The sequence below is a fragment of the Danio rerio genome, chromosome 22, assembly GCF_052040795.2.
Source record: "Danio rerio strain M-AB ecotype USA chromosome 22, GRCz13ab, whole genome shotgun sequence".
Classification (NCBI taxonomy): Eukaryota; Metazoa; Chordata; class Actinopteri; order Cypriniformes; family Danionidae; genus Danio; species Danio rerio.
The window spans coordinates 460,438-472,500 of record NC_141042.1 but is presented as its reverse complement, the minus strand read 5'-3'; the positions used below and the strand labels follow the sequence as shown (position 1 = coordinate 472,500).

General features: G+C 38.7%; 4 protein-coding genes and 1 long non-coding RNA gene across 29 annotated transcripts in view; 2 read left to right on the top strand and 3 right to left on the bottom strand.

Moving 5' to 3' along the window:
• nbl1 (NBL1, DAN family BMP antagonist) overlaps positions 1 to 3,931 on the top strand; it is an 11,322-nt gene extending 7,391 nt beyond the window's left edge. Inside the window, exons 4-7 of one of the 24 annotated variants that reach the window (XR_015521124.1) lie at positions 537 to 1,124; positions 2,264 to 2,612; positions 2,652 to 3,013; positions 3,202 to 3,931. Coding sequence is in view for 1 of the 24 variants with exons in the window: in NM_207097.1 (NP_996980.1) it covers positions 537 to 797 (261 nt within the window). In the remaining 23 variants the exon portion in view is untranslated. Of the gene's footprint in view, positions 1 to 536 lie in introns of all 24 variants that reach the window. The other 23 variants (XR_015945648.1, XR_015521123.1, XR_015521119.1 and 20 more) reach the window with 23 other exon arrangements.
• LOC141380114 (uncharacterized) overlaps positions 1 to 6,124 on the bottom strand; it is an 8,753-nt gene extending 2,629 nt beyond the window's left edge. The window contains exons 1-2 of the long non-coding RNA XR_015521633.1: positions 5,986 to 6,124; positions 5,137 to 5,222 (exon numbers count right to left, since the gene is read on the bottom strand). This is a non-coding gene — a long non-coding RNA (uncharacterized LOC141380114). The remainder of the gene's footprint in view (positions 1 to 5,136; positions 5,223 to 5,985) is intronic.
• The window catches only part of zgc:112334, a gene marked incomplete at its 3' end in the record, with an annotated part of 817,035 nt that overhangs the window by 523,345 nt on the left and 281,627 nt on the right, over positions 1 to 12,063 (bottom strand).
• prkar2ab (protein kinase, cAMP-dependent, regulatory, type II, alpha, B) overlaps positions 1 to 12,063 on the bottom strand; it is a 773,085-nt gene that overhangs the window by 523,343 nt on the left and 237,679 nt on the right.
• tmem88bl (transmembrane protein 88b-like) lies at positions 5,634 to 9,925 on the top strand. Of its 2 annotated transcripts, none has more exons than XM_087302263.1 (3): positions 5,634 to 5,772; positions 7,125 to 7,404; positions 9,331 to 9,925. In XM_087302263.1, exons 2-3 carry the CDS (start codon positions 7,126 to 7,128, stop codon positions 9,556 to 9,558), a joined length of 507 nt encoding a protein of 168 aa, XP_087158389.1. In that variant the 5' UTR covers positions 5,634 to 5,772; position 7,125; the 3' UTR covers positions 9,559 to 9,925.

Sequence of the window (12,063 nt, the reverse complement as noted above, 5' to 3'; positions counted from 1 at the left end):
GGAAGGCAACAGTAACTCAAATAAGCCCTCGTTACAACCGAGCTCTGCAGAAGAGCATCTCTGAACACACAACACGTCCAACCTTGAGGCGGATGGGCTACAGCAGCAGAAGAGCACACCGGGTGCCGCTCCTGTCAGCTAAGAACAGGAAACTGAGGCTACAATTCACACAGACTCACCAAAACTGGACAATAGAAGATTGGAGAAACGTTGCTGCTCTGATGAGTCTCCATTTCTGCTGCCACATTCGGATGCTCGGCTCACAATTTGGCCTCAACAACATGAAAGCATGGATCATCCAGGTGTTTGGGTATTGTCAGATGTAAAGTAGTAACAACATATCAACCGTGGATTCAGCAGTGGACACCAGAGGACGAGAGCAGTAATAACTTCTGATGATTAGAGAATAGTTAGCGGTGTAACGGACACTCTGATTTAGTGTTCTTCAATTGTTCCTTAATTGTTGCATCATTGCATGTTCATTGTGTTACCATCAAATCAGACTGATGTGTGTGTGTGTGTGTGTGTGTTCACAGGTGACTCTGGACTGCTCAGGCAGTGATGAAGCTCCGCGTGTGGATAAGTTAGTGGAGCGTATCCTGCACTGCAGCTGCCAGTCCTGCAGTAAAGAGAGCAGCCAGGAGGGGGCGCTGCTGCAGCTGTACCCTCATGAGGGAGCCCAGGACTTGCCATCACTGCCCGATGCCACACACACACACCCCCAGCACGCTCACATGCAAGCAGACCAAAGAGATGCAGACGCACATTTAGACATGCACGCGCCCGAGGCTGGGTGAAACACACACACACACGCACATGCTTTACACAGCCTACTGAACACTCTCCCTCTTCCTAAAGCACTTTCCTCACAACACTAATCAATACTTCAAGAATAAATGCGCTCACATTTGCAACTATATATTACTAGCTTTGTTTCTATTTTATGCACATTGTGGAATATTGCATACAATATTAATGGAAATACACATTAAAAACGATTAGACTTGGATAAACATTTGTCTGATAAGGAATAAACTCTGCTGTATACAGCTGTAGTAAGTAAACTCATCAGTCTGTGTGATTTAGTGTTTGACAGATGCTAATAAATGTGTGTGTGTGTGAGAGTCTTTGTGACAATGTTGGTCTGAAGATATAAATGTGTGTGTGAGAGTCTTTGTGACAATGTTGGTCTGAAGATATAAATGTGTGTGTGAGAGTCTTTGTGACAATGTTGGTCTGAAGATATAAATGTGTGTGTGAGGGTCTTTGTGAAAATGTTGGTGTGCAGATATAAATGTGTGTGTGAGAGTCTTTGTGTCATTAATGTTGGTCTGCAGATATAAATGTGTGTGTGAGGGTCTTTGAGTCATTAATGTTGGTCTGCAGATATAAATGTGTGTGTGAGGGTCTTTGAGTCATTAATGTTGGTCTGCAGATATAAATGTGTGTGTGAGGGTCTTTGTGTCATTAATGTTGGTCTGCAGATATAAATGTGTGTGTGAGGGTCTTTGTGTCATTAATGTTGGTCTGCAGATATAAATGTGTGTGTGAGAGTCTTTGTGACAATGTTGGTCTGCAGATATAAATGTGTGTGTGAGAGTCTTTGTGACAATGTTGGTCTGCAGATATAAATGTGTGTGTGAGGGTCTTTGTGTCATTAATGTTGGTCTGAAGATATAAATGTGTGTGTGAGGGTCTTTGTGACAATGTTGGTCTGAAGATATAAATGTGTGTGTGAGGGTCTTTGTGAAAATGTTGGTGTGCAGATATAAATGTGTGTGTGAGGGTATTTGTGTCATTAATGTTGGTCTGCAGATATAAATGTGTGTGTGAGGGTCTTTGAGTCATTAATGTTGGTCTGCAGATATAAATGTGTGTGTGAGGGTCTTTGAGTCATTAATGTTGGTCTGCAGATATAAATGTGTGTGTGAGGGTCTTTGAGTCATTAATGTTGGTCTGCAGATATAAATGTGTGTGTGAGGGTCTTTGTGTCATTAATGTTGGTCTGCAGATATAAATGTGTGTGTGAGAGTCTTTGTGACAATGTTGGTCTGCAGATATAAATGTGTGTGTGAGGGTCTTTGTGTCATTAATGTTGGTCTGCAGATATAAATGTGTGTGTGAGAGTCTTTGTGACAATGTTGGTCTGAAGATATAAATGTGTGTGTGAGGGTCTTTGTGAAAATGTTGGTGTGCAGATATAAATGTGTGTGTGAGGGTCTTTGTGAAAATGTTGGTGTGAAGATATAAATGTGTGTGTGAGGGTCTTTGTGTCATTAATGTTGGTCTGCAGATATAAATGTGTGTGTGAGGGTCTTTGAGTCATTAATGTTGGTCTGCAGATATAAATGTGTGTGTGAGGGTCTTTGTGTCATTAATGTTGGTCTGCAGATATAAATGTGTGTGTGAGGGTCTTTGCGTCATTAATGTTGGTCTGCAGATATAAATGTGTGTGTGTGAGGGTCTTTGTGTCATTAATGTTGGTCTGCAGATATAAATGTGTGTGTGAGGGTCTTTGTGTCATTAATGTTGGTCTGCAGATATAAATGTGTGTGTGAGAGTCTTTGTGACAATGTTGGTCTGCAGATATAAATGTGTGTGTGAGAGTCTTTGTGACAATGTTGGTCTGAAGATATAAATGTGTGTGTGAGGGTCTTTGTGAAAATGTTGGTGTGCAGATATAAATGTGTGTGTGAGGGTCTTTGTGTCATTAATGTTGGTCTGCAGATATAAATGTGTGTGTGAGGGTCTTTGAGTCATTAATGTTGGTCTGCAGATATAAATGTGTGTGTGAGGGTCTTTGTGTCATTAATGTTGGTCTGCAGATATAAATGTGTGTGTGAGGGTCTTTGTGTCATTAATGTTGGTGTGCAGATATAAATGTGTGTGTGAGGGTCTTTGTGTTATTAATGTTGGTCTGCAGATATAAATGTGTGTGTGAGGGTCTTTGTGTCAGTAATGATGGTCTGCAGATATAAATGTGTGTGTGAGGGTCTTTGTGTCATTAATGTTGGTGTGCAGATATAAATGTGTGTGTGAGGGTCTTTGTGTTATTAATGTTGGTCTGCAGATATAAATGTGTGTGTGAGGGTCTTTGTGTCATTAATGTTGGTCTGCAGATATAAATGTGTGTGTGAGGGTCTTTGTGTCATTAATGTTGGTGTGCAGATATAAATGTGTGTGTGAGGGTCTTTGTGTCAGTAATGATGGTTTGCAGTTCATAATCACAGTGCTTCAGTATTATTCTTGTATAGTCTTGAGCATCTGTCTGTGCTCCCATCTCACGCCTCCAAAAGTTACAGCATTCACCACGTTCATTGCGTTTGGTCTTGGTCTTTTATGTAGTTTAATTTCAGTAGGTCGGCTATGTAGTAGCACACAGAGTATGTGAGAGCCGAATGAATAAAGAGAAAGGCGCGTTCACGTATTACCGGAACTACATATTTGTTAATGTGTTGAATCGACGTCGACACGTTCAAGCAAAAGATCCGAACCCAACACAATTCATTCATTCGACTCTGAGTCGACTCTTTCGTTAAAGAATCAATAGTTTTAAACATGGCGCACATTTAGATGTAACGCTCTAACCCTCTAATAAGATCATCTTCAAACACACATAACAGGGGCTCTTTAATCTAAATATTTTATGCAATATTCCAGTATTGCGCATAAATCTAATTCACATCCTTGGATGGAAACACAACAACTGATCAAACACACACACACACACAATCCACACAGGAACACGTACAACCACAGTTTCACCTATGTAATGTCCTTTAATCACAATAAATCATGAAAATCTTCTAATGCCAGAAATGACCTCTTTATTACAGACCTTTATGATTCTAAACCGAGAGTGTTTCATATTAGGCACATGCTCCTGTTGTGTTCATAAAGCACTTTCACAATAAACAGCATTTCCAAGCAACTCTGCTGGAAATCATGTCTTAATTCTGCCGTGAGCGAGACGAGAGTATTGAGTGATAATAGATGTGTGTTAAGATTCTGTATAATTTTATATAATCCTCCGAGGGAGACACGGTGCCTCAGTGACCTCACAGCGAGAAGGTTGCTGGTTTGAGTCCTGTCGTTCCTATGTGGAGTTTGCATGTTCTCCCCTTGTTGGCGTGGGTTTTCTCTGGGTGCTCCGGTTTCCCCCACAGTCCAAACACATGCGCTATAGGGAAACTGATCAACTACACTGGCCGTGGTGTATGAGTGTGTGTGTTTGTGTGCGCGAATGACTGTGAATGGGTGTTTCCCAGTACTGGGTTGCAGTTGAAAGGGCATCTGCTGTGGGAAATCCTTTGCAGGAATAGTTGGCGGTTCATTTCGCTTTGGTGACCCCTGTTAAATGAGGCACTAAGCTGAAGGAAAATGAATGAATGAATGTGAACTAGAGCACTGTGGCGCAGTCTGACTGTCCGTCATCTGTACAGTGATTTTTAGATGAAAAGGCCATCAAGTGTTCGGCCACTGTGTTCGCCATGGTAACCATCAGGGACAGCGGAAAGTGGTTGTGTGTGTATTTGTGTGAGAGAGAGTGTTTGTTTCTGTGTGTGTGTGTGTGTGTGAGAGAGAAAGAGTGTTTGTGTGCACGTGTATGTGTGTGTGTGTCTAGTCTCTGAAACGGGTCACATGATGCCCATTCAGTCCAGAAGAGAAACAAGAGAATTAATTTTCAGAAAAACATAGGTTGTGTGTGTGTGTTATAAAGCCAAGAAACACACTCATGTTATGCGATCGCCAACTTTAAAACAACTTTCAAAATAACATTAACATCCACAAACATTTTTGCATTTTTTTGTGTTTTTAATTAAAGTTATCCCTGCTAAAAAACACAGCTTCAACCACCCTATGCCTGCTTTTAGAGGGGTTTTGGCCATTTCCAGGCTGGTCAGGCTGGGAAATGACAAGCTAAAACCAGCTTGACCAGCCTGGTAGGGCTAAATATGATGTTGGCTAGGCAGGTCAAGCTGGTCATCTCCCAGCCATATCTTCCATACATGAAGCACATAAATCCAGATTTGAGTGGTGTGATTTGGCCAGCAGATGGCGCTGAGAGCACATGTGTGTTTCTTTGAAATACTGATTCTTTCTTTTTAAAAATTAAATTAAACATGAATTAATTACCCGCCATGACTTGTTTCCAGTCTCGCTATCAGTCCCTCCCTGATGAGCCGAGCGGATCTGTTGCTTTATCTCTGCTGCACAGAACTCTGGGAATAAATGAAGCTCATCAGTTTCATTATCAACATCTGTGATTAATCACTTCAGCATGACAGATGTTGCTGGGAGCTGAAAATGCTTTTTTTGTTGTTGTTTTTGTTAAATGTTGTTATATAGCCATACTTTATTTCACTATAACTACAAAACAGCTCTAGAAGTTAACACCTTTCATATTTCAGCTTATTTTCCTATTATTAGCCATTGGGCTGATAGCTAGGCTAGCCTACAAAGCGGCTAAATGAGGTGCATTTTCTGTCAAGCAGCTTCTTAACAAGTGCTTACACACACTAAATTGCTCTTGGATAAAATGTGATCAGCGCTAATTAGCTTCCGCGGTTAGCAATACATTTCCAGCTTAGAAAGTCACGACTGAAAGGAAAGTCGCGAGTTTTCTGCTGATAATTATCTTCAAGCAAAAGAGTTTTATCCTCATTATGTTTATTTTGTTTTGTTTCTCCTGGACCACATCTAATCCCTCATTATATTTGGGAGATTACAAAGATGAATGGACACTTTTGATTTTTAACAAAGTTTAAAATGGTAAACAACAGTACAAATACTATAGTGATTAATAATATAGTGTTGTTTACTATTATAGAATCGTTACTGATTATCTTTGCTAATGAATGCTACAACATTTAACAATTAGTGAATTTATAGTACACTTTAGAAAGTATTTAAATAAATAAAAAACAATTAATATAATAGTAGCTAATATGATATTATAGAAGAGTGTTGGAAGAAAATGTGCACCTTTTTGTGTTCAGTTCTGTAGCCTGCGATCCATCCCATGTCCTCAGATAGACCCCCGTCTCCTCTCTCTCTCTCTCTCTCTCTCTCTCTCTGTCTGTGTGTGTGTGTGTGTGTATGATGTTTGAATCCTCTGGTTAACGGATAAAATCACCGCGGCTCCACGGCAGGTAAGACATTGCAAACTCACCTGTTATCCCGTACATTGCCATGCTTTTATCGAGTTCCGTTAGTAATATTTGTTCCTCGTCGTCTCGGTGACACGGATGTTCGTTAACAAACAGACTTTAACGCAGTGTTTCAGTAGTTTGTCGGGCATCTGCGAGGCTGAGGCGATTTTCAGAAAAACCGTTAATTCGAAACGCGCCAAACGGCGTCTGAAGTGAAGCGCGCGAAAAATCCGCTCGTGTTTATTTAGCTCTTCTCCAACCACAAAGTTATTTTTACTAGATAATGATTAAGAGTTTAACAGTCAATTAATTAGTTGATTGCTTAAATGACCTCCTCAGGTTGTAACATACGTGAAATGTGATTTATATGCAATACATCTTAGTGAAATCCAATTATTTATGACAGACTGTCTGTTTTAATCTTGTGTTGACTTTTAGTCAGGTAACGCCCTAGTAAACATCTCTGAGTGGTGTATTGTGTGTTGTAATGTATTAAGATTTCCATAAACCCACAGTCACCTCATCCTTTTCTCTCCATCTGTCTCATTTGCTTGTCTGTTTTATATCTGGTTTGATTGAATCATTTCTGATTTAGTATCCGCGACCTGTTACTCATCATCTCTCTTCTACTGTCACAGATAACAGCTTTATTGTTATAGTTTTGATGTTTTCATCCAAAGATTATATTTGATCTTCTGCGCCTGTTCAGGCAGAAAATAATAGTTTTGACATTTCTGACTCAAATCCACTTAATTGTGTGTAGTCTGCAAATATTTATAGTGTAAAAAGATTCATCCAAACACCCTGTAATGTTATATATATATATATATATATATATATATATATATATATATATATATATATATATATATATATATATATATACACTTTTGCTCTGCCTAAAAAATGTAAATAATAAGCAATAGGAAAATGTGTGTGTGTGTGCGTGTGTGTGTGTGTGTGTGTGTTTAGTATGTGTGGAATGGCAGTGCTTTTGGATGAGGGTGGAGGTGATGAAGAGTTTGACGTGGGCGACGGGATCCGGATGCTGCCGCCGCCTCCAGCACAGTGTGACGGTGGGGTCTGGGGCCCCCGGCGGGGCTGCTGCGGGTGTGTGATATGGACACTGGTCCTGCTGCTGTGGAACCTGCTGCTGCTGGTGGTGTGTGTGTGTCTGATGTTCCTGGTGTTTGGCCTCGTCCTGCTGCCCGCCGCCCTGCTGCTGTACGCTGGGTTTCTGTGCCACTCGCGGGTACTTACACTCATATACCCGCATGCGTACAATCATAACAGCCTAAACATATCCAAAAACATGGCCACAAACACCCGCAAACACAAAAATATGCCTAACAAGGTTATAGTTTTAAATGGTAATGTAATGAAATAATAAGTAGTGGTTTTATTGGTTTAGTTTTCATTTTGTGGACAGATTTCTGTTTGTTTTTTATATTTTTAATTTTAGTTTTAGTAATTGTAGTGAATCCAAAACCAGACAAATTAAACGAGTAAAAGTACAAATTCAGAATTCATGCTAAAGATCATACTGTAAATGGGATTAAACATGTTTGATTTACATTTTTAGCAAAAACAGAACTTAATAAAGAACACTTGTTTATGCATATTAAGAAAAGATGTGTTTGTCTCTAAAAGCGTTACAGATTTTTGCAGGTCAATTGTTTCACCACAGAATGAGTTGCTTATTAATTCTGAAAACGATTATTTATTTTTGCTAATTAGGGTTTTATGGTTTCAGTTTAGTTTAGTTTACTTTTAGATCTTTATTTATTGTAATTTGTTTTTCAGTTGAGAAAACTTTTTATTATTATTTTTATATATATTCGTAATTTTTGACCGCTAGTTTTAATCTTTATTTTGTAGTTTTACTAAAATAACCTTGATGTCCACAAAAATACATCCATATACTCAAAAATATACCTCATTAACACTAAAACACACCCACAAACACAAACACAAACATACATTCAATAACACTCTTAAAACATGTACAACTTTAAAAAAATTAAATTATATATATATATATATATATATATATATATATATATATATATATATATATATATAGATAGATAGATAGATATATATATATATATATATATATATATATATATATAGATAGATAGATAGATAGATAGATAGATAGATAGATAGATAGATAGATAGATAGATAGATACACACCACCTGACAAAAGTCAGGATCTCAGTTGTAAGAGCAGCAGATACTGTAGTAACTGGTCTTCTGGTTGATGATGTGTAAAAGTGTCAGAAGGTGGATTTCTCTGCTGGATCATCTGCTGATCTGCATCATCACCAATACTGCAGAAGAACTACTGGAACCAGCATGGACCAAGATTCTCACAGAAATCAGTCAAGTTTGGTGAAGGAGAAGTCATGGTTTGGGGTTCATTCAGTGTGGGGGTGTGCGAGAGATCTGCAGAGTGGATGATCAACATCAACAGCCTGAGGTATCAAGACATCTGTGCTGCCCATTACATTACAAACCACAGGAGAGGGACAATTCTCCAGCAGGATAGCGCTCCTGCTCATACTTCAGCCTCCACATCAAAGCTCCTGAAAGCAGAGAGTGCTCCAGGATTGGCCAGCCCAGTCACCAGACATCAACATTATTGAGCTGATGAAGGAGGAGGTGTTGAAGATGAACACAAAGACTCTTGATGAGCTCTGGGATCCTGCTGAAGGCTTTCTTCTTCATTCCAGATTCAGACTTTATTAATCAGTGATGTGAGTCATGTCAGAGATGTATGGATGCAGTCCTCCAAGCTCATGATGGAGTCAGACACAATATTCATTCTGTCTCCACTGCAGCAGGACTTTATATTCTATACTGGACATTATTTCTGTTCAGTGATGAGACTTTAGTCTGAGCAGAGTCAGACCGCACTGTCCTCATCAAATCAGTCAACATCGAGACATGATCAGATTTATTGAGCTCAAATCAGCAAAATCTAGAGGCCTTCACCTTTCACAGAGACACTTCTGACACCAAATCACCAACTAGAAGTTAGGTTATTCTTTCTGTTGCTAAATCTTGAATAGATCACAAGACTTTAGTCTGGTAGTGTATACTTTTATATATGAAGGTGTATATATCTCCATCAACACCCGCAGGATACTGATGCTGGCTGGGTTTGCTCAACAGGTTGTGGCTTCTCCTGCTCCTCTCTGCAGTTACCTTGACGACAACAGTTGCTCCGCCCTCATCATCCTGGGCTTTGTCATGATGTCACCACTGGTCGTGATTGCCGCAGCAACCTTCTGCGCTCTTCTCAGACGGCTCCACCTTCTTTTATATTTTCAGCCAATCACTGGAGCTCGTTACCAAGGGAGGGGCTTGGGCTGGAGGCAGGACTTCCACGCCTGGGTTTGACTGACACGCCCACCAATCTCAGGTGACCTGTGAGGGGTCAAAGGGCGAGCGATGTCACAGGACAGCGCTACTGTAAATCTGCAGAAACACAATCATGTAAAACAATCCACGGAACTAAAGAGACGCTCTTCAGACTGTGTTACCAGTGTATTTTCATTATTCTATGACTGCTTTTGTTCTATTGACGCATTTGCAAGTCAGAATTATTGGCCCTCCTGTGAGTTTCTTTATCAAATATTTCCCAGATGATGTTGAACAGATTCAGGAGTTGTTCACAGTGTTTCCTCTAATATTTGTTCTTCTAGAGAAAGTCTGATTTGTTTTATTTGGGCTAGAATAAAAGCAGTGTTTAATAGTTTTAAACTCATTTTAAGGTCAATATTATTGGCCCCTTCAGCAATATTAGTGTTGGATTGTCTCCAGAACAAACCACTGTTATACAATGACTTGCCTAATTACCCTAACTTTACCCTAATTACCCTAGTGAAGCCTTTACATGCCACTGTAAGCTGAACACTAGTGTCTTGAAGAATATCTAGTCTAATATTATTCACTGTCATCATGATGAAGAGGAAATAAATCAGTGATTAGAGATGAGTTATTAACACTATTATGTGCAGAAATGTGTTTTACTTTCAGTTTAACAGAAATTGGTGGAAAAATATTAAAGAACATAAATTTAACAAAAGGGCTAATAATTCTGACTTCACCTGATTATATATACTGTATATACAGCAATATATATATAACCACAAACACATCATATATGTCAACAAAAACAGGCCTGCAAATGCATGCTAACACCCATAAGCTATATATAACTCTCTCAAACATATAAATAATGCCCCTACAAAAACATGTAAATACACCAAACAACAGATGTATAAGCCCACAGAACCATGTATATATGCGCAATTGATTGCATATGACCAAAAACACATGCGTAGGCCCATGAATCCATGCATATTCCCCCAGATGCATGCATATCATCATTTCCCCCATATCACATGCACATGCAGCATTTAATTTCTGGATTTATGCAGTTTCTCTTACCGGATAAAAAGTTTATCCTACTTATTTTTGTGCACATTTGTTTTTAAGGGGTGGTCCAGAGTGTATATTTAAGGCTTAGTTGTGTTTATAAGATGCTAAGCAGTATGTGCTCATGCTGCACTTGTAGAAAATCAGGTTATGTTTTCACATATCTTACTTGGATGATACACAGCTACTCAGTAGTGATGTGCGATATCACTGGTTTTCTATCCAATCCCATACCATGTAAAATGAAGGCAAGTATCGGCGATACCGATCCGATACTGGCCAAAAATGACTGTATGGTATATTAAAATAACAAGTAGTGTACTTAAAAGTGTCAATTGAATATGAGACATATTGCGGGTTATTATTGTTTATTGATGAAGAATCGTCATACAAAAACAGCCAACTTACATATTTATTGACAGCATCTGAGCACAGGGGTGCAACTGCGCATTTACTGATGGGCTTGCGGCTTTAACTTTTGCGCCCCCCCCCCTAAAACCAATTTTATTGCCAAACTATTTCCATCAATAAATAAAAGATATTTTTTCCTCATCAACGTGCTTCAAACAAATACATTTCACAGTCCTGAACACAACTGAAATAGTATGAGGTAGTGAAAGGTATAATTACGTTACGCATGTTGAATTACATCGCAAAGAATTACATCTCATCCCTCCCCAAACTTCTCAATTTAATTTCCTTACCAAATGATTACAGCACCTTAACTTGCCTTGCTTTTGGATTTTTTGTACTACATTTGTCAAAACAAAATGATAGATGTGGAAGTACTAAAGGGCAAAAGAACTTTGCAATTACTTCTCACATGCGTCTGTGAGAGGTGTAAGATGTGTCTTTGCAGGAACAATGGACTGAAACAGCTATACACCTCTCTCTAGTGAAATAAAAAAGACTGTAAAATGTTTAGTGCAAAAGACAAACTGCCTGAAATGTTCTATCTTATTAAAATGTTATGGGAAACTTTATCTGTAGCTAAAATTAAAATAGTTTTGAGCAAAAGAAGTTACCAAAAGGCCTGATGAATCAATATGATGCATAATAAATTCATAAACACCTGTATATGGTATGAAAAATGGGGGGAGGGGATAATAATAATATTATTATATATTAATTTTATTATTATTATTATTATTATTATTATCATTATTATATTTATTATTATTTTTATTATGTGAAACTTTTAATTTGGATAATTTCAAAAATAGTTTTGGTACAATGAGAGATTCTGGAAGTTCTCCCTTGTCAAATGCTAGAGCTATACCTGTTTTATAATTCTCTGGAACATCATTTAATTAAACTGTAAGCTCTTCTCTCGTTGTGTTGTGTCCTTTGGAAGTCCAAATACAGAAACAGAAGAAGCTCTGTGGGAATAGCAGCGTTTGGACGCAATTTTAGCTTTCTCTGCTAGAACATTACAGCGCCTCTGGCCACACCCCTCCGCTGCGC